Here is a 26,773-nt window from a genome sequence, read left to right on the forward strand (position 1 = left end):
GATAGATCAAGGACAGCAGAGGACAGCCTGGTACCCAACTGTATTTTCTAAACATTTTTCTCCAAACAACTTTAAATTAATTCCTGAAAGAAATTTTTGGAGTGACAGAACCAACAAAAGGTCAGAGAAATTTTTCCAGCCTAAGACAATTTAGGAGGCCTATAGCAGAGATATGTAACAATAGGGTGGGCACAGGCCTGGACTAAAGCAGAAGAAGTACCAGCAGAAGTCTAGAAGAGCTTTAGAAGCCTAGAGCTGGATGGAAGCAGCAGCAGTAGCTTCAGATCCTCTCAGCCCAAAGGCAGTAAGATAGTCAGGAACTGGTCAGAAAGAGATTACAGGGGACTCCTTGCTAGTACTAGGTGAAGCTGGCACTAATTGGCAATTCTATTACCCTACAAGCAATTCTAGGTCAAGAGGAGAAAATGTGATCTGTCATAAAGAATCAGGGGACCTAATCAAAGTTTCAGAGCCAAGAGGAGGACTAGTGCTTATAGGGGCAGGGGAACGGGAGACTTGGTCACCATTCCAGGACCACTAGTGCTTGTGGCTTCAGGGAAACAGGGGTCATTCCTGGTTAAAGGCCAGGGCTAAGACCAGGAGACAACTTTGAAATACTGAAAACTTTCAGACACCCTAGAACTATCTTTGAAAACAGCAGTATGAAAAAACTGAAGGTTGGCACACTGCCTCCTCACTCCTCATGTAAACAGAGCTCAACTCAATTTGACCATCAAATGTTATTTATGATGGCAGAGAAGATTAAGACATACATTTAGAAGACAACAATATGGAAATAACTACAAATAAAGCCTCAAATGCTAATTGGACTCAAGACCAGCAAAAATTCCTAGAGAAACTAAAGAAAGAGATGAGTTTTAGAGGAAAAACTGGGGAGAGAAATGAAAGTGATGCAAGAAAATTATAAGAAGAGAACAATAGCTGGTAAAAGAGAAAATTTATTGAAGATTTCTTTTAAAAGCAAAATTGAGGAAATGGAAAAAAGTACAAAAACTCACTGAAGAAAATTATTCTTTAAAAATTAAAATTAGGCAAGTGGAAACTAATGACTATGAAACTTCAAGAAAGAAATAATAATATAAAGTCAAAAGAATGGGGAAAATAGAAGAAAATGTGAAATATTTCATTGGTAAAATAACTCACCTAGAAAGTAGATCTAGGAGATATAATTTAATAATTATTACAAATATTACCTGAAAATCATGATTTAAAAAAAGAGGGAGACCCTAGATATATTTCAAGAAATTATATCCCTCCCAAAAAAGAAAGAAAAAAAAGAGAAAAGAAATTATAAAGGAAAACTGAAGGCAAAATAGATCCTGAGGATAAAATAGAAATTGAATGAATCCACTGAAAACTTCAGAAATATTATACCAAATTTCAGAGCTCCAGGGGAAGGAGAAAATATTACAAGTGGTCAAAAAGAATCAAATCAAAATTCATGGAGCCATAGTCAGGATCACACAAGAATTAGCAGTTTCCAAGTTAAAGGGATAAAGGGCTTAAAATGATAATCCAGAGGACAAATGAATTAGAATTGCAACCAAGAATCATCTTCACAGAAAAAAACAGTATAATTTTTTTAGGAGGAAGATGGTTATTTAATGAAATAGAGGACTTTCAGACATTCCTGATGAAAAGGCCAGTGCTGAATAGAAAATCTAGCAAACCCAAGACTCAAGAGAAGCATAAAAAAAGGTAAACATGAAAGAGTTATCATAAGGGACTCAATGCAGTTATATTGTTTACATTCCTATATAGGAAGATGATATGTGCAACTTCTAAAATTTTTTTCATCATTAGGACAGTTTAGAAGGAATTTACATAGACAGAGGGCATGGGTGTGAATTGATTATGTTGAGATGATCTTCCAAAAAAAGAATGTAGGGGTGAGAAACAGGAATGTACTAGGAGAAAGGGGAAATGAAAGGTAGAATGGGTAAATTTTCTAATATAAAAGTGGTGTACAAGGATGAACTTCTTTATAAGGGAGGAGGAAACAGAAGTGGTGCTGGCAGTTCCTTGAACTTCATTCTCATTGGACTTGGATCAAAGAGGGAAGACAGTCAATTGGGAGATAGAGAAGAATTGACTTGAAGAGGACAGGTAAGAGAGCGAGAGATGGAGAGTGACAGAGAGATACACAGTGAGAGAGACACACACACAGACAGACAGACTGAGGCAGGGAGAGGAAGAGAAAGAGAAGATAAACAAAGCAAAATGGGATACAGGAAAATGCAGTTTGTAATCATAATTGGGAATGGGAATGTAAAGAATTAATCCAGAGAACTGGAAGCAGAAAGCAGAGTGTATTGTAAACCAGAATCCAACAAGAAGTTGTATGTAAGAGACACACACTTGGGACAGAAAGACACCCAGAGATTTGAAATGAAGGATTGAAGCAGTCTATTATACTTCAGTTGAAGTGAAGAGGGCAGGGGTGACAATCATGAAAGCAAAAGCAAACATAGATTTAATTGTAAGAGATAATCAAGAAAATTACATTTGGCTAAAAGATATGAAGTGATATTAAAAAATTTACAAGTTTCTCTGATAAAGATTTCATTTCTCAAATATATATGGTATTAAGTCAAATTTATCAAAATAAGAGCCATTCCCTAATTGCTAAGTGGGCAAAGGTTATAAATAGGCAGTTTTCAGAAGAAATCAAAGTTATAGTCATATTAAAAATGCTCTAAATCACTAGAAATTTGAGAAATACAAATTAAAACAACTTTGAGGTACTACTTCATATCTATCAGAAATGACAAATACTAGAGGGGATGAAAGAAAATGAATTGTTGGGGTTTAGAAAACTGGTCCAACTATTATGGAAAACAATCTGTAACTATGCCTAAAGGCTACAAACAATACACACTCTTTGATCCAACAATACCATTACTAGCATTATGCGCACAAAGGTCAGAAAAAAAGGAAAAGAACTTCTATGTACAAAAATGTTTTTATCAGCTCTTTTTGTAATGGCAAAGTATTGAAAATTGGGAGTGGCTAAACAAATTGTGGCATAGGATTCTGAAGGAGTATTACTGGGCTATTAGAAATGTTGGGGAGTAGTTTCAGAAAAAAAAAAAAACCAAAAACATGATGAGTTCTATATGAACTAATGCAAAGACAGGTAAGAACTGGGAGATCACTATGCACAGTAAAAATGGCAGTGTTGTAATGATCATTAATTATGAAAAATTTGGCTACTCTGATCAATACAGTAATCCAAGACAATTCCAAATGATTTGTAATGAAAAAATGTTCTCTATCTCTAGAAAGAACTGATGAACTCTGAGTGCGAAATTTATAATTTCCTTGCTTGCTTTATTTTTTGCTGTTTTGTGATATGGCTAATATGAATATATTTTACATGATTTCACATGTATAAATGATATAGTTTGCCTTCTCAGTGGCCAAGGGAGGGATGGAAGTGAGGGAGAGAATCTGGAACTCAAAATTTTAAAAAATAATGTTAAAAATAAGCTTTCTAAAAAGTCAAAAAATCCCATCATACTATATAGAGTAGCCACATACATTAGGAGGATGGCTTTTGTCCTTTTTTTCTTCTAGGGAATAATTCTTTTATTCTTTCAATTTGTGTCACATCTTTTGTGTTGTGAATAACCTGTGATCCTAATCACCAATGTTAGAAATGGGAAAAACTGTACACATTGTTTTCTCATCTGTAAAATAAAAGGATGTTAGCAATTGATTTCTAAAGCTTCTCCTAGTTCTAACATTCTATGATAATGACTTCTCACAGCAATCATCAATCAGCCTTCTAACTGTGAGAGGAAAAAATTTTTTTAGGAAAATAATAGATGTGTGACACCAGTACCCCTAGGTCCAAAAACTCCATACTAACCTACTGAGAGTTCTGTTTGTATGACTTCCAAAGGGCCTTTCATCAATGACCTAAGATCCTTGGGCTTTTGATCAAACTGTCAAATTTGGAGTATTATACTCAGTTCTAGGCATCATTTTTTAAAAAGTAACATGGACAAACTGAATAGTATCATATAGTCAGCATCCTTTATGGAGATCAGTGGGAGGAAAAGAGAATATTTAGCCTGGAGAAGAGAAGTCTTAAGACAGACATGACAAATAGTTGGAAGGGCTATAATATATTATAGAGAGAGAGAGAGGAGAGTTGTAAGTTGTTCTGCCTTACCACAAAAAGCAACATTAGGAACAATTTGTGTAAATTGTGGAGTCAAATCTAAGTTTGATGTAAAGAAAAACTTGCCCGACCCCCCCCCCCCACACACACACACACATCAAAATTTACTAAATTATGGCTTCAGGAGATAGTAGCTTGCTGCTCACTAAGTCTTTAAGCAGAGGCGAGACAACACCGAGTCAGGGATATTGTCAAGGGGATTCTCAGTCAGGTTGTCAAGGGGATTCTCAGTCAGGTATAGACTTCTGAGATCCTTTAAGCTCAGAGTTCTGTGATTTCATCAATTGGGCCTCTTGGAAATATTAAGTGTCTTACCTGCTGTTCTATATCTCTCTAACAACCAAGCTAACATGTATGTTTTGGCCTTTTCCTCTGTCCTCAAGTCTAATAACTGGCTCAGACTGCCTCCATGGAAACCAAACTTAGCACACTGTGGAAGTGTCACCATGGAAGAAAAAAAGCAGTGTACTAAAATATCCTCATTTTTAGAAAAATGAGAGAAGATGGAGATAACCTCCATCTCAGAAGGCTGACTAATCAAGCAACAAGCCATCCAGGTGCTAGCTGTGTGATGTGGTTTCAGCCACCTCTGCACACTTCTAAAAGTCACAGAGCTAACTTTCCACAGCACTACAAAAGCCACATTGAAACTAAGAGTATTTCAGTGACAGAGGAACCACACAAATAAAGTCACAATAAGGTTAAATCAGAGAATGGCGAATTGTTAAGAGCTTTAAAAATCCACTAATTCCCTATCTATCTTGACCACCAGAATTCTCAGGATTGTATGATATACTAATAGATTAATTTGGTGGGCTATTGGCCAAATGATCCCACATAGTCCAGGCAATGACATTCTTCTTCCACTTGGTTCTTATTGTATGGATTGTTGAGCTAAACTCTTCTGAGTGGTTGTGAATCTCATTTAGTAGTTTCTGTGATATTTCTGGGCTTTATTTAATCTCCACAATTCACTTGAAAAAAAAAATAGAAGCCTCTAGAGGATTTCTTTCCTTTGTACTCAGTGTTGAACATATTTGATGACATTGGTGAATATATTGTGGAAGCACATTAAAAGCCTCATTTTAAATTTTTTTTCTAGAAATATTAGGAAATGATTTTTTCTCTAGCCTAAAAACCGTTTTCAAACATTTCTCTTTAGGAAGTCAGTAGCGCAAAAACTAAAGCTTTTTCAGGGGAAATAGATTAAGAATGGCAACTAAATTTAATGTATGTATTGTTTAGAATGGCTTTCCCTACTCCTTGGAATGATTGGGCTATTGATCCATATTAGGGCAGTCTCCTCTTCATCTATATCCTGAAGAGATCGGTGCTATAACCCATGCTTCTCCATTCAGAAAGAAAGATGATTTCAATTTTTGTTACTCCCTTTGGAATTTTCTTTGCAAAGATAATGAAATGATTTACCATATTTTTTTCCGGTTCATTTTACAGATGAGGAACTAAGGCAAATAGAGTTAAGTGACTTGCTTAGAATCACACAACTAATGTCTGAGATCAAAATTGAATTCAGAGAAATGAGTCTTTATGATTCTAATTGTACCACTTCAAAAGGCAGAGGAATCTAGGATTACTCCTGAAGTATACGTGAAGGGAGAAATCAATGAAGGAACTAAGTAGTGCCAATTACTTTGGAATGTTAACCCAATGTTGGATTTGAACTTATGATTTATTTCCTTTGTTCAATATTCCTACAAATGTTATCCCAACATTCTAGAAAGGGTTTTTAGGCTAGAAAAGAATAATTTCTTAGTATCTTTTTAAAAAACCAGGCTTTGGTCAAAGGATATGAACAGACAATTTTCAGATGATGAAATTGAAACTATATCCACTCATATGAAAGAGTGTTCCAAATCACTACTGATCAGAGAAATGCAAATTAAGGCAACTCTGAGATATCACTACACACCTGTCAGATTGGCTAAGATGACAGGAACAAATAATGATGAATGTTGGAGGGGATGTGATGCATTGTTGGTGGAGTTGTGAAAGAATCCAATCATTCTGGAGAGCAATTTGGAACTATGCCCAAAAAGTTATCAAAATGTGCATACCCTTTGATCCAGCAGTGCTACTACGGGGCTTATATCCCAAAGAGATCTTAAAGAGGGGAAAGGGACCTGTATGTGCAAGAATGTTTGTGGCAGCTCTTTTCGTAGTGGCTAGAAACTGGAAGATGAATGCATGTCCATCAATTGGAGAATGGTTGGGTAAATTATGGTATATGAATGTTATGGAATATTATTGCTATGTAAGAAATGACCAGCAGGATGAATTCAGAAAGGTTTGGAGAGACTTATATGAACTGATGCTTAGTGAAACGAGCAGAACCAGAAGATCACTATACACTTCAACAACAATATAAGGACGTATTCTGATGGAAGTGGATATCTTCAACATAAAGAAGATCCAATTCACTTCCAGTTGATCAATGATGGACAGAAATAACTACACCCAGAGAAGGAACACTGGGAATTGAATGTAAACTGTTAGCACTACTGTCTATCTACCCAGGTTACTTATATCTTCGGAATCCAATACTTAAAGTGAAACAAGAAAATTGGATTTACACACATATATTATATCTAGGTTGTACTGTAACACATGTAAAATGTATGGGATTGCCTGTCATCTAGGAGAGGAATAAAGGGAGGCAGGGGAAAATTTGGAAAAATGAATACAAGGGATAATGTTATAAAAAAAATTACTCATGCATATATACTGTCAAAAATTTATAATTATAAAAAATAATAAAAAACAGGCTTTTTTCAAATTTTACAACACGAATAATTCATATGTCTTACCTGAAAACTGGCCTCATATTGATCAGTCAGTTTCTGTTACCATGTTCCTTTGATTATTTACAAATAATAGGGGGATGGGGATAGGATACTTTTTTTTCTGATTTCAGTGAATTGTATCTGTTTGCTCTTCTGCTCCCAAACTAGGAAGTTCCAAATCTTTTCCTCAATTAGAAATCAGGTTTCCTGGTTTATTTTTTCTTTTAATTAATCATGCTTATTTGAGTAATTATTTTTAATGTATTAAAAAAAATCTGTCTCCCCCTGTATTTTAGGTCTAGAACCAAAACTGAGGAAGGATACTGGTTCTGACTTGTTGGGTAATCAGCATACATTGCTTAAATTGCTATACTTAGAAGCTCAGATTTTCTCAGTAACTTCATTTTTCACACATCACAATTTGCCCTGCTATTCCTTTCTAGCTGTCATCCATTCCCTCTCTTTTCTTTAGCTACCAAACTTCTTGAACATCAATTGCCTCCATTGTCTATCTATATTCTCCATTTTTAACACTCTGTCTTCAGATTTCCTTAATTAAAAATGGTTTCTCTAGTTATCAAATGACCTTCTTGGGATCATGTACTCAATATTTATATTCATCAATCTTTATGAAAGATTTGACATTCTTATTCATGAGCTCCCTCTTGACGTACACTGTTCTTAACTTCCCAAAACCTGTTTTCTACAATTCTCTAACTCACTTATGATTCTTTGTTTTTTCTGATGACTCCTCTTTTCTCCTTCCTGAAGGATATCCTCCAATGCCCATCCTCTTCTTATTCTATAGACATAAGTCAGATAAATCAAAAACCAAAGATTTCTGGTTTGGATTTCTGCAGAACAGTGAGGATATTCAGATATAGTGGCAGCTGGTACAGAGAACCCTAGAACCTTCAACTCAGTGCAATGAAACAAAATCTCATTTCTACAAAAAAGTCAATTTGAAACCTTGCGATTAAATTCCAACATCAACTACCACTGTCATTCCTACCTACAAGGTATCAAACAATTTTAGAACAGAAGGTACAGAATCTTTTGACCACAAAGAACTCAAGTAATTTTGCTAGCAAGACCAGTGTTGTGCAAAATAATAAAGTTGATAAAAGGCAGCATGGTACATCACATAGAAGGCTGGCGTTGTGATCAGCAAGATCTAGATTCTAGTCCTTCCTCTGACACATGCAAACTGAATATTTCTGGACAAGTCATTTTACTTCTCAAAAATACAGAAATTTTATAACACTATTAGTTATAGATTTGTTGTTGAATTTCCTGGTAGAGAGAATTGTAGATATTAGAAGCATCTTATTGATGAAATCTCAGGCATAGACAAATAGTAATAATAATTGATAGCATTTATACAGTTCTTTGACGTTTGCAAAAAGACATGTAGGTTACCTCATTTGATCCTCACTAGGACCTTATGAATTAGGTGCTACTGTAACACTAATTTTACAGATGAGGAAACTCAGGCCGATACATGTTGTAACTAGTAACTGTATGAAGCAGGATTCAAACTCAGATCTTTCAGACACTAAATAGAATGCTCTATTCACTACAATATCTAGATGCCTAAAGTAAAAATTTAAACCTAAAAGCATTTTTTTACCTCCACTTATATCATTATAGCATTAAAAGCATTTATACCTCCATTTATCCTTCTTTGGCACCTTCTCTCTAAAAGATGACTATTATGTAAGTGCTGCCCACAACTTCCCATTGGAGGCTGTCTTTCCCAAGCATCTACCAGATTCCTAATATGCTTTCCTCTTTCATCAGACCTTGTGCTACTGCCTGTATCTATAATTATGATTGATGGGATAACCTAGCTAATGTGCTGGCTAACTATGTGACCTCCTGGGTAACATAATGTCTCCAGCTAGTGAAAATGACTCTCATTAAAACTAACCCTGCCATTGCACTTTATATACATTATCTCCTACAAGTGTCCCAACAATGCTGGGAGGTAGTTTGTCCAGTCCTTTTCAATCATCTGAATTCTTTGTGACACCCTTGGGGGGGGAGTTTTCTTGGCAAAAATACTGGAGTAGTTTGCCATTTCCTTCTTTCATTTTACAGATGAGGAAACTGAGGCAAACAGAGTCACACAGCTAGTAAGTGTCTGAGGCTAGGTTTGAATTCAGGTCTTGACTTCAGGCTTGGCACTCTATCCACTGTGCCACCCAGTTGCCCTAGGTAATTTATGCAGAGGTAATTTCCATTTTATGATTAAGAGTTAAAGAATTAAGTGACTTGAGAACAAATGACAAACAACCACAACAACTTGAGTCTACCATCCCACAGGCAACAAGTGAAGGGGGCAGGTTCTGAAGCCAGGACTTCCTAATACCAAGACCAGTAGGGGAACTACTATACTAAGGGGCCTTTCAAAAGAAGAGCTAATGGCTAAGGATTTCTGGCTCTTAACGTAGCTTTTTTGTAGCAATGGTATACTTTCTAAATCACTATTCACTAAATCACTGTTATTGGGTTACGCTTGCCTTCAGCAATCCCGAGCTACCCAGAGAAGTAGGAGAACTGCTCAACCTTCTGGAGCCTGAGGAAAGAGACAAAGATCAGGGAGCAGAACCTCATTCTATTTCCTCTTCATATAGGCCCTGAAGGGAGTATTCTGACTCCAGGAAGCAACCATTAGTCCCATTCCAGATCTTTTCTGATCATTAGAACTAATTTCCTGCACCTAACAAGTTAATTTCAGTGCTTCATCTATTGGCCCAGTAATAGACCTCGGAACGTGCCATAAGTACACAAGGGCATCCCTAGCCTCCCCCACCTCCTCTTTGTTTGCCCTTGTCAGTTCTGAGCCTCAGAACCATTTGACTCGGTAGGTCCAGAATGCAACATTTGTTCTGCAAAGGCAGAACGATGAAAAGAACTCTGGCTTGGCAGCAATTGCATTCTATTATTATTATGGTTTGTAGTACCGGGGTTGGGGGAGGAGACTGTGTCAGTGCTGGCTTTCTCAAGGGAACCAATTGAACCCTACTTCTGTAACTTCAGAGCATGGGCGCCCCCATCTCTCCACATTAGGGACCCATCTGTTATTCAGCACCCAGTGTCTTAGGAGTTTAATTTTTACATTTCTGACAAAAGCCATGAATCATTTATCTTTATCCTCATAATGTCTGGGGATAGAAAAGCAAGAATTGGCTCAGCTGGTTTCGGCAACTATCCAAAAGAAGGAGTACTCTTTTTTGCTCTTGTCTCTGTCTTTTTTTGGCCCAACATTTCTGAACACGAGAGAACACTATTCAATGTACTTCTCTTTGTTCTAGTTAAATCTAGAGATGGGGAATGAACATTTAAAAAAAAAAAAACAAAACAAAACACTATTAAATTGTTGACTCTGGTTCCCTCTGCTGGCTAAATTTTTAGCTCTCATCTCCAGCATGGAAAATAGATCAAGAGATTTCGTTTAGATCTGCTCTTCTTTGTTTCTTTTCTACCGGATTAATAGAAAATAAATTAAAAGTCAAAGTACTTTTACACACCCTTTTCAGTGGCGATTACTGTTGTTTTTGCTGGCTTGTTTGAAGGGAACTATTATTTGCACGATCCCAAGCACCCTCTATGGAACTAGCTGCTTGAAAAGCATACTTTTCAGAGCATTTCCTGTTGGCTGAGGAATTTTCAATCACAAAAAGAAATATAGCACTAGAGCCAGAAGACTGAATTTTTCTAACAGGGAGCAACTGACAAAAAGTCAATGGCTAAATAGATATCAAGACAATTCAATTTGTTAGTTTCTGACTAACCACTTAGAACTTTTCTTTTACTTTGCCAAAAGATTAATGGTGTTGGGACATATACATACATACATGCACAAATACATATTTTGTATATGACATGCTCTCAAGCATAATAATATCTTCTATAACCCAAAAGAAATATCACATGCTTCTGTTTTAAGAGTAGTGCAGGGAAGTGGGGGTGGGAGTGGAGTAGATCATCAAACAAATGAAAAATGATACTCTCCCCATCTTTTTTTAGGAAGCTCATGAATAACAATTTACCTCCAAGTCACTATCTCTGGAATCAATTAGCTTAATTAAGTCGTGAGTACAATATAAGTTGCATTTGTGAAAAGTTGGGATATTTTCATAGTATGGGATCACAAGGCATTATGAAACCTCTTCTCTAATGTAGGTTGTATGTGAGAGAAATGAGAAGTAGCTTGGCAGAATGGGAAAATCTAGGCATGCTCTAGAGTCAAGATTTGAACAAGCCCCCTCTAAAATGAGTTAGAAATCAACTCTTGGGCAGCTAGGTGGTGAAGTAGATAGAGCACAAGCCCTGAAGTCAAAAGGACCTGAGTTCAAATGTAACACTTAGCACTTCCTAGCTGTGTGACCCCGGGCAAGTCACTTAACCCCAATTGCCTCAGGGGAAAAACCTCCAGAAATCAATTCTCTCACCTCCAAGTTACTGACAAACACATTTCTGTGCTCAGCTCCATCAATCTTCCCCTCTTGTAAGCATCCAATTCTACCCCACTTGCTATAAGTGAACTAAGCCTGTACTCCTTGGTGTGTGCAAAGGTGATGGTGAATCCTTGTTCAATTGAATTACTATGTATGCCTTGTCTTCTGACATTGCTCCATTCTCCCTTTTTTCCCAACTTAATTCTTGTTATAATAATTCTTTTCTCCTTTTTATTTTCCTTTTTTTTTTCCGCTAGTTTTTTTTCCTCTTACCACTTCTCCTTTCCCATCAATCCCAAAATCAAATTTAAAGCTCCTTCGATCTGCCCTTGTGTTTTGTTTCCCTACTTGGGGTTCCAAGAGACTTACTTCATAACATATTTCTAAACAAAGAGTTGATGATTAATTCTTTTTTTCCTCTGGCAACTTCTATGGGACTGGGAATTAGAATTGGATTTTAACCTTGGTATGATTTTGGACAAATCACCTCCCTTTCTTTATCTGACCAGTTAGGCCAAATAATTTCTAAGGTCCCTTTTATCTCCATATTCTCTAGAAAATCTGACCACATTTTTCCTCAGTTCAGTATCTTCCTTCTTGATCTCATTCTGTACAGTAGAGCAAAAAGCACAAAGGGGTGATGAACAGCCAATCAGAGAGTGGGATATGGATTGTATGCCAACCTTGTCACACAGCCAATCTGGGGACTTGTTTTCAACACAATCACACCTGTCCTTCATTATAACCCAACTCTGTCCCTACCTACCTCCCCTTCCTCCACTCCACAAGCTCCTAACCTTCTTCAGAGTCAGGTATTAGTTTCTTAGAGCGGTTAAAACTGAATCCTGATGCTTATGATATCATTGGACAAATGCTGAGATATACCCCATCAGTATCTCTTTTTAATTGATGGGGATATACAATAAAAAAATTTTGGGATGCAAGCAAACCTTTAGATTGTTGTGTAACCATTATCTCTAAAGGTTTACACGGCCATACCTGTCCAGTCTTCACACAAAACCAAAGGATTGGGATGTCATTAAATTGGAGGGGGAAGGGAAAGGGAGAGGTGAGTGATTCAGGCTCTCCAAGGGTCTGCATTCCTCAGAGCTGTATTTCATATTTATAAAACAGCTGTTAAATGATTAAGTACTATCCCAGAGCATTGCAGCATTTGGTTTGGGGTTTTATATTCGTTTTTGGTTTTGTCTTAATATTGAAGAAGTTAATAAATATGTAAAGGATTTGCTAATCTGTGTTCCTGTGGCTTTGAATGGTAGAATATCATTTTCCTGCTCTGATGTTAGGACAAAGACCATTCTAAAAAGGCAGAGATGTGTATTTGGGCACAAGGAGTGTTTTCCTCCCCACCCCAATTCTTTAGTCCCATGTATTATATCATCTGACCACAAAGGTTACAATGATTATAATCAATCTGGAGCCAAAAAAAAAAAAAAAAAAAAATACATGCTGCTGTCCAGACTAGGTTTGTTTTTTTTTTGTTGTTGTTGTTTTTTTAAAGAAAACTTTGCAGGATTTTTTCATTGGGGGAGAGGGAAGAAAAAAAGAGATAATGCTCAATATAAAATCCAAATAGAATTGGATTCAGCACTACTATTCCCACAGGTCCTGAAGAAATATAGGTTGATTGATATTAAAATGGAAAAGTACCTTTTTTACTCTCTTTCAAGCTTATCTTTATGTTCTCTTCTTCCACCATGGCCAGATAGCAATCTTGTAACCAAAAAATACCAAGCTACCCATAAATCTCAAATACAGAAATATTTTAGAGCAGATAGGGAGTAACTTTTCCCCTCCCCCTTTTCTCTTTCCCCTTCCTCTTTCACACATACAAGACCACTCTCTTTTTATCTTCCTTTCTGGCAGAGAAAAATAACATTCTATATTGAAAGATTAGAAGTAGAAGGAAGAGGAGGAGATGGAAGAGGACTGATTAATTTTTTACGCAGCTATAAAAATCCTCATTTTCTTAATATTGTCAGCTATAAACTAAATTCATTGAGTTTTCTTGATGGCAAAAGGAAATACTTCTTAAATCAACTCTTTTTTTCTACTTTGGAGATAGTGCAAAACTTTAGCAATGCTGAAAAAAAGAAATCTTAGAGAACCAAAGTGGGCCTGTAAAGAGAAATAATTATTATTTATTTCAAGATAATGTTTTTAGGTATTAATATATGCATTTTTTAAAAAAGTAGACAACAAATATGTTTTATGTAAAAGCCAGAGAAGGATGAATTAAAATCACATCAAGAATATTTGTCTTTTTAAGTTAGGACAAGAGGCCAGCATTACATACACCAGTCTCTATCGTGTTTGCCCAGTGAGGCATTGGAAATACAATGCAAAAGCATGCGCTGTTGGATTTATTTTTCCACTCACCCTTTCGCCAGTGTTGCTATGCCAACGTCAGTTAATTTCATTCCTACACCTACAGGAAAAGAAAGGAAAGATAAGGTCTGAGATACCATGAGTTTCACAGAAAGGAAATCAGCAATCCACTACTGATGGGATCTGATGCTTCTGATCACTAAGTCATTTCCCTTTCTGCATTAGGGAGCTCATTTTCCACTGTGATTTCCTCTGCTTGAGATTGCTTTCTCTGGGCTGGTGACCGTTGTCGTTCAGACTGTAAGGGAATGATAATAGGAGTGCTAGGCCTTTGACACAGCAGTAATGAGGAACTGTAAGCTGCATATCCGGAGAAAGACAGTGGATTCATGTCTTTGTAAATAAATCACTGTGGCATGAATACATTGACAATGGAGGGCCTTTCATAGCCCTGAGAAATGGCATTCCAGGTCTGAGTTGCCCCTTGTGCAACATTGCCTGTCAGGGGCTCCTTTTGGTTCTTCTAGTTACATGCAGTTGAATTCATCTACCCTTTTCCCAGGAGCTCTCTCCAAGGAGATGCATATGGGGCTCTTTGGCTCTTGCTAAAAGGATTGAGTCCAATTAAATATTGAAAAGGGAAACTCTTAGATGGCAGAAGATTCTGAGAGACACACAGAAGCAAGCCTCAATGGTGAAGGAAGTTAGGGCGTTCTTTCAGTCAGGTACCACGCTCCAACTCTGTCAAATGGTAAGAATGGAATGAATGGGAAATCCCTGCTTTGCAGAGAAAGATGCTCTAATTATCCCCTACATAGGATGCCTTCCTACCCCTGTCTTGTTGCAGTAAAGAATAAGAGATTTAGTTTCCCTAATATTGTTTGAGTGCTATGGGAGTCACATTAGAGAGGGAGGTGCCACATAGAATCTCTCTTTTCTTAATTATTGAGTATTATTTCCCAAGTGCCTTTCTTAGGTCTCCTTGACTTGATCAAGCACAGATGTAGCTTCTATTTTGGGCTCCCTTCTCAATTCCTGTATTCTAGTCCACCATGATCTCCAGCTAAAATCCTGAAAAATCTGCTGTTTGACCTTTGATAAGGATGTAGAGCGTACAAGATGTGCCAGTCTCAACAACAGCCACTCTGCTGGTCCTGCCTGATGTTTGGTGTTTGCTCTTTGCTTACATTCCAGTTCTGGGAAGATAAAGACTGTAATACCTGGTATCTGACTCTGTTCTAATGCTCTTTGTCCCTTTGTTCCCATGGGAAAAGACTCTCTGCCTCTAGTGTTCCTCCAGCCCCCCCATCAATCAAAAGCACATAATAGGTGGCAATATGGATCAAGCATGGTACTTGATACCAAGGATAGAAAGACAAAAATGAAAGAAACCTTGCTCCTCACATCTTCCATTCTATTGGGTAAATATTTATATATAAAAAGAAATGCAAAATTTGGGGAGTGAAACTTTGGAGGTTAAAGGGAAAAGGGCAGAGAGAAAAACATATCTTTATTTCCCTGAATCCCATTGGACACAAAGTGCACTGAACACCAAAGCTCAGAAGCAGCAGGGCCTATGTGGAGCTCAACAAATAGCCTGGGACATTTTTCTTTCAGTCTGGTCACTCAGACAGAAGCTCTGAACTCTGTTTTTCTACTTCGAACCTGCAAGCCTAAATTAGAAATGGCACTTTTGTGGAAGGCAATGAGCAGTTTTTAAAGTGTTTTCCACAGTGGGGAACTAATTCATCTCTCTATTCTGACACTGTTAACTACCAAGATACACATGGAAACACACCATGGGGTTTGGATAACTGGGTCTTGTTAGAAAAAATAAAAATAAAAAACTCTCCTTGCAGATTTTGCTTCATGCTGCATGTGAAATGTATTTTAAAATCACAAATCCATTTTTCTAGAATTGCTTAACTTTCTTTCTCCCCTAATCATTTGGGAAAAGGTCTTTAAAACCAAGTTATTGCTCCCTGATCCCTTCCCTCATTAACAGATGTTACTGGTAAGTTAGGGAAAAAAAGAAATGTGATTACAAAAAAAAAAAAAAAAAAAAAAAAAGAAAGAAAAGAAAAGAAAAGAAAAGAAACCAGAAGAAAGAGTTCTCTTTAGTAATGACTACAATTCAACAACATTTTTCAAAAGTTTTTATAGTGTAATTTTAAAATTATAATATGTAGTCATTAAGACAGATTTGACATAGCAGTCATTTAAAAGATCTAGAGCTGGAAGAGACCTCACAATTCACACAGTCCACTTTCCTTAGTTTACAGATAAGGAAACTGAAGCACAGGGTAGTAAAATTACTTGCTCAAATAAGCTAGTAATACAAGTAAGTGGATTTGAATTTAGATCCTTGGACTCAAAAGCCAATGTTCTTTCCACCACACCCCAGTAGAGTGGCTGGTGAAAGGATATGTTTAACTTACCTTTAGGTGACAGGTTTCCCTGTTATTTATATCTTTGAGATCTGTTAATGGAACATCCTGGAACTTTACTAGTGGTAGTTACATATGTATATTTTTGAGGGAAGAGGGGAATTGATCTGAGTGAGAAACTCCCAGGGAAAAACTCTTAACAATCTTAGTTTCCTGAGGAACTGAGAAATTAAATGACTTGCCTAGGGTCATCCTGTTAGGTTCCTATTCTGGCTCTCTAGCTCCCAGGACACACTTCTCATCTACTACTTCCTCATCTACTACTATTCAAGTTTGATTCCCAGACTTCATTTCTACATCTTTCATTTTATTAGGGTTAGTAAATCTATGCTCTTGGAAAAAGTATTTTCTAAGAGTCAATGAAAATATGGTAACTCAGACCTAAGAACTAAAAGCATGGGCTCATGTGTAGTTGAAGACATAAGGTATAGGTTTATATATTCCATACAAAGCAAAATTCAAAATCAGAGAAAGCATTATACAGTATATTTAGAGATGGCCTAGATGGTAAGTTTTTTCTTGACCTAGAATTGGCAGATATCCTGTAATTTAATGAGTTGTTGACTTTTGTATTTACTTATTTTTATACACACAGAATGCAAGCTCCCTGAGGTCAGGAATAGTTTGGGTCTTTTCTTTTTGTATCCCCAGTGCCTATCAAAGGCCTTAACATATTTATTTGGTTTTTCTGTGGTTTAATTTGGTTTGGTCTAGACTTGTGATTTCTTCAGGGTAGTCAACTCCTGATAAAGAAAGTTCCTTTACTAATGCACATATATAGTATTCTATAATTTTTAGTCTTCAAGAATTGCCTGAATGACTTACCAAAAAACACATAGCCAGTATGTGTCAGAGGCAGGATCAAAATCTTTCTGACTCCGAGACAACTCTTCATCTACCATACCACAATGTCTCTTACCTTCCACATTTAAGAGTCTTTGCATGCAGTGCAAAAATGCTTAGACTTAATTTTTGTTGGACTGAAAAGAATTGATTTAATTTTCCATTCTGTTGAGAAGTGCAATGGTCCTGTATTGGAGATCATTCAAACACTACTGAACTCTACTGTTATCTTCTTCCATTCTCTACTAACAAAATAACTGGCACATACATCTTGATCAGAATATGTTGTCTCCATAACTCTGCTCAAGAAAAACATTACTTAATAGGAAAAACTATAAAGATTAGGAGATGAAGAGGTAAGAAGCCAGATTTTTCAGATCTGCCACAATGCAGAAGAGAACAATAGTCTTTTGTTCCCTTATACAAAGTCCAAATTTAATTGAAAATCTTTCTAGCTCATAATCCTGGAGATTTGCTCCCAGCTGTTTTAAGTATACACATTGTAAGTGAGTTGCTCTTTATGGTCTAGGCCAGTAGTTACCATTTTAGTATACAAGAACAGATGTCATGAGTAAGTTGATCCTGCCTCATTCATCATAGCATCATCTGACTTTGTACTTGTGTCTTTCACAGCATCAGTAACTGGAGCATCTCTGAGACAGAAAGGTTGTTTTTGGCTGCTCTTGTGCACAGACTGATTAGTACATGAAGACATGATCTACTCATCACAATGACAACTGAGACAGTTTTTTCCAGCAGGCCTGACCTGGTTATTTCAGTTGTTAAGATGACTGCTTTGAATTTACCATCTGTAATCTAATTTTTTGTTGCCCAATTATTATCACTCTTTGGACCACTGAATTGTGTAAAATGAGAATTTATTATCTGCCATGGACAGATCTACCCAGGATCTATGAACTTTGGTTAGAAAAAAATTACATCTTTATTTTCATTCATTCCTATCTGAAATCTAGCATTTCCTCTGATTATTTAAACATATCATTCTCAAAAGTTTCTGTAGTCTGCTAAAGGGTTGGGTCAATGACACAAAAAAAGGCCAGTAAGCAGGAAGGAGCATGAAATTTGTTTGGAACATGAACAGAATTATCATGTGCAACTATGCAGTCAACAGTAAAAAAAAAAAAAAAAAAAAAGGCAGATTTCCTGGCAGGGTTGAGTAAAGAAACACTTTTATGAAACACCTCACTGGTTTATTAACTGACATTTTATTTTATATCTAGAATGTAATATATTATGGTTATTTATTGCCAATTGGAAAGAAAAAATTATGCAGACAGCTCCAGGGTATAACTTCATATTTAATGTAAAATTAGCACCAAAGAGGAAGAGGAGGGAAAGGAACATCAATGATTGCACAACCCAAGGCTAATTAGGATAGAATGCTACCTATATTCATAAAGGAAGATGTTTTTACAGTCTGATTGCTCTCCTGAGAATAAAAGAACATAACTACCTTCAGTATACTGGCCTCTTGGGGTCATAGGAAAGATCAAGTATTCTCAGCCTCTGCCTGGGGACAAAGATTGAGAGGGAGGGGTCAGGGATGAGTCAAGGAACAAAGGGAATTCTACATGAAGTATTATATCTTGGAAGAGAGATGAATAATCTAGGACCCAGCACAAGAGGAAATAATGGAAGAAACTTGAAATGAATTTTATTCCTTAATTGGAAGGGAAAACAGACTTCTTCTATTCCATCAGCATCATTATTGAGTTTTATTTATACAGTATAGAAAAAAAAATTCTATAGGTATACCTTACACCTTGTGTTTCTGAAAAACTGAATAAATTAGAAATTCTTTTAAATGCATTTAGGGAAGTTTGATGTTTAAAGGACTCCTGGCTATGACTCCTGTTGAAGAAAGCAACCTTCTGTAAAATACATAATCAGTTCTTTAAAGATAATTTTGATTTTCACATGTAGTATTGGGTTTACTTAAAGAAAGGCATATTTATAGAGCCATCACTCAATTATCTAGAGTTGAGGTTCTTAACCTGGGATCTACCATGAATGAATTTCCAGGGGATCATGAATTCAGATGGGTAAAATTTATTTCTATATAAAATTGGTTTCCTTAGTAATCCTTTGTATTTAATTTTATTCATCTAAGACTATTAATTTGCAAAGGGGTCTAAATCTTTCATCAGCCTGGTAAAAGGGCCCCTGACATACACATACACAAACGTTAAGAACCTCTTCTCTAGGAGTAATTGGTTATTCTATTTAGCAGGGGAAATAATTGTAATTTATTCTATACTTCTTTTTGGCCATATGTTTCAAACTTTTTTAAAGTTTATAAAAAAGAAGTGTTTATTTTTAAAAGCTCCACATAGGTAGATTGAAGCTGCATGATATGATAGAAAAAGAATGAGATTTGAAGTCAAATGACTTAAGTTAAGTACCAACTCTGTCACTTGCCATTTTTATAACTCCATGCATATTACTCAAATTCTTTGGGCTTCAATTTTCTTATTTACAAAATATTTCTTATTTACAAACTGGACCTAATGATTTCTAAAATCCCTTCCACTTTAAAAGTGAGGTACTTATGAACTTAGGTTTTGTGTTTTTCCCCTTCTCCCATTCATCCTCTGGTCAAATTACTTGTGACCACCAGTGAAACAATAAACAGGTATTGCTTTCCTTCCCCAAAGAACAATCTGCTCTGGTTAAACAAGAGTGAGCTCTCTTTCTCATTTGCTCACTCAGTCCCCAAGGACATCCCATGGGGTACAGCAGGAGCTGGTATTCTTACCTTGCATATCAGTCACAAGCAGACAGCCACTTGTTTTCTGATACACCCAGTGTTGAAAGGTGCAGCACTTCTGACCAGCTTCTGAGTCTCTTCTCAGAAAGTTGATTTCCTTCCCATCTCTGATAGAATACTTCACAAACTCCCCGATCAGCTCTTCTTCCACTGTGGCATATGGGATGTTATTCTTAGGCCGATGTATAAGAAAGATTGGAATGATCCTGGAAGCAAACGAAGCAGGATTACCCAGGCAATCCTCATGCAGAAATAAAAGCTAATATGTTTATTACTCCAGTCTAAGGCTACAATGAACTTAAGAAGCTCATACCTGAGTCCTCCATTAAAAACATATCTAATATTAGTAGAAAGAATTGTAGCACTATACTGAACCATCAAATAAGAGAAGGGCTTCTTTGTTCAATCAATAAACATTTATTATCCTCTCTCCAAAATTGTTTGGTCAGTCTTGGGACAAGATTTAATTTCTTTGGTTGGGATAAAAGACAAATAAAAGCTGGCATTTGTACAGCTCTTTAAAGTTAGCAAGACATTTCACATGCATTTCTCTCATTTGATCCCTGCAACAACTTCATGAAGTAAGCCCTGTTATTCTCCCCATTTAACAGAATCAGAAACTGAGGATCTGAGAGATTAAATGACTTGCTGCTGGGCAAATATAGCAAGTGTCAGAGCCAAGATTCAGAATTAGTTCATGGAATCTAAATGCAGCCCTCTTTTTGTACTGTATTACTGTCCTAAGTTGACTTGCTTGATAAATTAAATGTCAGAAAGTCCCAAAGGATCTTGTTAGCCTATAATTTAAATTAGCAGTCTTCAAACCTTTGGTCTCAGAATTCTTTTACTGTCTTGAAAATTACTGAAAACCCAAAGAGCTTTTTTTTTAAAGTGGGTAAAATATAATGTTTTCTTATTATTATTAAGAAAATAGCTTTGACCTCATGGACTTACTGAAAGGGTCTTAAGGATCCACAAGTTTCTCTGGACCACACTGTGAAACAATTATCTGAATCATATTCTTCACAAATCTTTTTCCAAAGCTTGCTTTAAGCAACAAAATGGACACATTTCAGTGTTATCTTCTAGTTCTAGTCTTGTTCAATCTGGGCAAAAGACTCCAATGGCTGCTCACAAGTATATCCCATACCTCTATCCTGAGCCCTCTTTTTTGTTTGCTCTACGCTATCTTACTTTATGTTTTTTCATCACCTCCCATGAACTTAATTATCTTCTCTGTGTCTGCCAGATCTCTATTTCTAGTCATACAACAACACTGAGTTATAGGTATGCATTGTCTGTCTTGTCTGCATCTGAAATAGATATCCTGTAGCTATCTTGAATTTAATAGAGCCCCTTCTCCCCAAAGAACTCATAATGTTTTTACCCAAACTCTTCTCTCTTTTGAACTTCCCTATTACTGTCAAGGACACCATCATCCTCCCAGTGTCCTAGACTGACAAACTCGGTGTCACTCTTGATTCCTCATTCTTACTCACCCCACATAAACAAACCATTTAAAAATCTTCCCAGTCCTACCTTCACAGCATTTCTCAAACACATCATTTTCTCTCCACTAATATAACCATAATCCTAGTTCAGGACCTCATCATTTCTCACTTGTTCTACTGAAATAGCCTTCTAACTTATCACTATCTCCAAGTCTCTCTCCACTCCAATCCATCCCCTCTCACCTTCAGGTGAATTTTCTGAAGTGAGAATCAATTATATTAGACACACACACACACACATACACACACCCTGACACATACAGCTCACTTTTTATCTCAAGGAAAAGATATAAAGTACTCTTTTAAGAGTTTATAGCCTTTCATATATGTTACATTTTTTACACACTTTTTAATACATCAGCACTGGTCTACTTGTAGTCCTTGAATATAACATTTCATTTCCCAAGTTAATCGTCACTACTCTGCCATTTTTTCCATTATTTTCTTATGTCTAAACAATCAACAAAACCATAAATCAAGCTCTTTTTTCTTTGGGAAGGATAGTCTATTTTAAATGTGTGACCATGCCAATGTATCTATCTTAGCTTGTAAACCTCTTCCAGAAAGGGACCAGGTCGATGTTGTTTGTTTTTTACAATGAGCAAACTGTTATTTTATTTGATTTCATTAGCATAGTGAACTTCTACAGAGATAGGTCCTGCCACTGAAGACTTGTACCTGCTCTAAAATTTATAATTTTAGAAAACTGTCAGGAGGGTTTAAGTGACTTGCCAAGGGTCACACAGCCAGCATATGTCATAGGCAGGACTTCAAATTCTTAATTCCTAGGCCAACTCTGTCTTTGCTTCCCATACTGTCAGTCATATGATATGTATGGAAAAGAATAGCAAAATACCTTTATGTAGATAGCTGAGTAAAATAGAGCAAAATAGAGTAAAATAGAGTCTAAAAAAGTAAAGAAAAATTTCTAAAGAATCACTGTAGAAAGAAATATGAATTTATGCCTGAATGTAAGTTCTGCCTTTTCCACTTACTAAATGTATAACTTCAAGCAAATAACTTTACCTGACTAGTGCTCATTGTCCTCATGTATAAAATGAAAATAGATCATATCTAAGGTCTCTTGTAGCTCTCCTTAAAAATATGACCATGACACTTTAGAATGCAAATGTAACTTCTGAAAAATGCAGTGTGTGCTTTGCCAAGGATTTAATCATGGGGCTCACTTTCTGCCAAACAATCTGAACGATTTTACAGGTAGCACTAATGATAATCAGGCAGGACTGTCCCCTTTCTTCAGGCAGGAATCAGGCTTAGAGATTTTAAATTCAGGTTTTAGCAACTTTCAAGTAACTAGTCAGCAACTAGATCAAATGTTTCAGAAATGCATTTCTAGAATCAAAGATGACAGGAGTATTTTGAAGAATATGGTGGTATAAATCTCAGGAATGGGTAATGGCAGAAAAAGTATATGAATGAAGGAACGAATGAACAAATTGGTGTAACTAATGACAGATCAAAAAAAAAAGTTTTGTGTCTACAAATAACAGAGAATAAAGTGCCAGGTGAATCAAGGGGACAGATAAAAAAGTGGTGATTTTGTTCTCTACAGCTATAATCACATGAATTTGACATAGCCTTTATCTATTGCAGCCCCCTCACTCTGTGAAAGGGAATAATGTTATGGTTGCACTTTCCAAACACTTCTTATAAGGCATTGTAAAAGGGGGTACCAAATCAATCAGCTACAATTAATACTGTGAAAGACAACATTGATATGCTGAAGCCAATTCAAACTGGGCTTTTGGGAGCCAATTATTAAGTTTTGTTTTAATGCCTTGAAAGTTGACAAAAGCTACAAATCAGGATTTAATTTATTATTTTGCTGATTTTCTAAATATCAGAAGGAATAGAGAATATGTTAATAATACAGATTAAACTCAAAAGTGTATTCAGCTTATATTCTCTTCCTCTCCCCAAGATCTAATTATTAAACCTTTCTTTACCAGTACATTCATGGTGATATGGATTTGGAGTTAGAATAGGGAGAACAACTTAAAGAGAAATACAATGATAAACATGCAAGAGGAAAATATCAAGAGTAGCCTTAGCAAAATTGGAAAAGAAATAAATGTGTGGGCCTTTCGGTTATGCTGAATCTTCTCTTCTGTCAAGGACCCCTCTCTTCCTAGTCTCTTCTTGCTGAGAAAACTTGTTCTATGAAAAAGATCCACTCTCAGTGATTTATACCTTAGTTTGAATTTACATCCTGGATTATAGAATCACAGGCCAGAGTCTGAAGGGATCTTGTAAGCCATCTAGTCCAGTCATTTTATAGATGAATATGTTAAGACTCAGAAATTAAATGACCATTACAACTGGAAGCATGTTTTAATGGATATAGTGATGGAATTTGAGTCAGGAAAATCAGGGTTCATATAGTTCAAATTCTTGCTAGATGTGCAACTCTGGGCACGTCACTGCACCTCTCTGAGTCTCAATTTCCTCATCTGTAAAATGGGTTAGACTCAATGTCACAGGTCCCTTCAAGCACTAAATAAATAATTATTTTTATTTATTTATTTATTCATTTTAAAGCTGAGAAAACTGAAGCCTAGAGGCTCAATTAAAAAGCTAGTTAGTAGGAAATCCAGGACTAAACACCATGTCTCATATCTCCCAATCATATAATCAAAGTTATCCATTTTACCTCTCATTGATTAATTAATAGTTATTAAATAGTTCATGCCCCCAGAGCTTGGATCTTTGAATTGCTCAAACATTACATTATGATGGTAATTACTATTGTGTACCTAATCTATTCCACTGATCCACCAGTCTATTTCTTAGCTAGTACCTGATTTTTTTTTTCATGATTATCCTTTTATAGTAGTTGGAAACCTGGTAAGCTTAGGATGCTTTCCTTTGTTTTATTTTATTTTTTCATTTATTCCCTTAATATTCTTGACCTTTTGTTCTTCCAGATGAATTGTGTTATCATTTTTTTCTAGCTACAAAATAATTCTTTGGCATTGATTGGTATGGCACTGAATAACTAAATTAATTTAAGCAAAATTATATTTCTCCAGTTATTTGTATCAATTTTTATTTGTATGAAAACTGTTTTATAATTATTTTCTTGTGGTTCCTGTGTATCTTTTAGCAGGTAGAACCAAATGTTTTATACTGTCCACAGTTATTTTAAATGGAATTTTTTTTTTCTTTCTTCCTGTTGGGGTTTGGAAACAGTAAAAGTGAACAAGGAAACTTAATAGATGTTCTGTGAAAACTGTTTCCATTATAAATAAGTTCATGGCTACACAATTGTATTCCTTAGCCAGCCCTTGAAAATCCAGTCAACCACTTGGCTTCTTAGCAGAATAGAAAGGGTTCATGGACTGCATGTGCACTCATTAATTACGTGGCATTTATAAAATAACAACAATGGCTAAGCCCTGTTCAGCACTTTAATTAAGCCTAGTCCCTGCCCAGTGGGATTTCATTTGCATACCTAATTTGGCTCCCTGGATTATCATGAATTTTTAAATGGGTAGCTATCTTCACATATAGCATTTCATTTAAGACCCTTATTCTCCTATAAATAAATCTGGGAAAAGGAACTTCCAGGGACTAATATCATCCTCTGAGGAAGAAAACATAGGGGCTGGCTTGTCTTGTCAGAAGCTGCACCATGAAATTCTATCTCAATATTTGCAGAGACAAAGATCTCTTTATCAAATTCAGTTGTGGCATAGTTGATTCTAGTGTTTTCAGTTCAGGCCCCTTTGGCTCAGTTCCTTTTCCTTTTGTATGGTTAAAAATAGAGAAGACCCTTGAATATGTGGGGAACAGATTGTGTGACCTTTCCCTTCTGCTCTTCATGAATCCCTTTCTTCTTCAGTCTGTCCCTTCTCTTGGCTACTATAACTTGCCAACTGGGATTGTTCTGCCTCTAAGCCCACAAAGCTATAGAGGTCTCAGGATCTTAATTTATTCCCTACATACACACAATGTGCCTATGCAGGCGGCATCCAAAAAGCTGCCTATTTCAAGCTTTTCTACAATGGGTCCCAGGGTGGAGAGCTACAAGGAAGCCACAGACCCTTTAGATAGTCGTCTGCTTAAACAAGAGCTTTCAGGATCCTTTCCAGCTACTCCTTAGAGTTCTTCCATGGATTCTAGAATTTGAGGGGAAAGTTCAAATTAATTACTCCCTTATTTAAATGAAAGGGAAGTGGTTGGAAACAATAATCTCCTGCTCTGTGTTAAGAAGGGACTTGAATTTGGTGGTTATTAATATGCCAGAAACAGATTGTCTGATTTTCCCATTCTGCTATTCATGAGTCCTTATTTTGCCTTGAGAGGTTGAGACAAGTGAAGGATATTTAGGTGGAGTGATAAGGACTAGTTCTTACTGTATATGACCTTCATTCAGCCTAGTTTCTATTCTATTGTGCATAATAAAAAAGAAGCCACACTAAACTGTGTTTGTCGGTATGCCTTTTTGTGCTGTTAGAAATCCATCCTCTTCCCCTCCTCACAGAGAGGAATACTTATGTATAAATGTATATGGTAAATCTGGTGCCAATAAGGGCTGAAAATCATCTGGTTTTATATACAGATGCTGCTCAACCCAGAAGTACATGGAGAATATTTATTTCTAGTTGATGAATTTTAAAATGGGTGGCAGTTATACAAAATTCCTTCCTTCCTTGCAAAGTATTTCATATTTTTATCTCAAAGTAAGCTCAGCTTCTCTCTCCAAACTATTTCCTCTGACTTCCCTTACCTCTGAAAGATGCCACCTTGTAGATATTTCTGACTTATCCTCTCTCTTCTCCAAAAGCATCTCCCCCTCAGACAATCCACTGAGGATTCCTATATTACTTTTGAAATATTAATTGTATCTTTCCTGCCTACTCTATTACCATTTTAATTCAGGATCTCTATTACCATAAGACTATTGTAAGAGTCTCTTAATTAGTCACTTCACCTTCAGTTCAATATTTATCAAGTATTTTTAAGTGGCTTCTGTGTCTAAAGATCACTGTGTTAGATTCTGGAAGAAATGGAAATTTTGGAAGGAGATACTCTTCCTGTCCTATTGGAATTTATAATCTCATAGGAAAATAAGAGATTTTTTAAATTTTAAAGTGCCATGTAAGTGTAAGCCAAATATACATAATTTAAAATATGAGATACATAAGAGAGATTTAGACAGAGTATTTAAGATCATCACTGGCTGGAAGGATCTGGGGAAGTATCATGGAAGAGAAGAGTTTTAATGGTTACCAATTTAATAGAAACAGCCTTATATTTGGAATTGGGAAGATCTGAATTTAAGGCCTGGCTCAGCCATTGAGTAGCTGTGTGACTTTTAGTTACTTTGTTTATAACTAACTT

The 26,773-nt window shown here is 36.2% G+C and overlaps 1 protein-coding gene across 1 annotated transcript in view; it reads right to left on the reverse strand.

The window, feature by feature from the left end:
* Positions 1-26,773, reverse strand: part of ALPK2 (alpha kinase 2) — a 152,290-nt gene that overhangs the window by 19,634 nt on the left and 105,883 nt on the right. Inside the window, exons 10-11 of the mRNA XM_074279450.1 lie at positions 19,887-20,104; positions 13,872-13,920 (exon numbers count right to left, since the gene is read on the reverse strand). Coding sequence (XP_074135551.1) covers positions 13,872-13,920; positions 19,887-20,104 — 267 coding nt within the window. The remainder of the gene's footprint in view (positions 1-13,871; positions 13,921-19,886; positions 20,105-26,773) is intronic.

Source organism: Sminthopsis crassicaudata, chromosome 1 (genome assembly GCF_048593235.1).
Source record: "Sminthopsis crassicaudata isolate SCR6 chromosome 1, ASM4859323v1, whole genome shotgun sequence".
In the NCBI taxonomy this organism is placed as follows: Eukaryota; Metazoa; Chordata; class Mammalia; order Dasyuromorphia; family Dasyuridae; genus Sminthopsis; species Sminthopsis crassicaudata.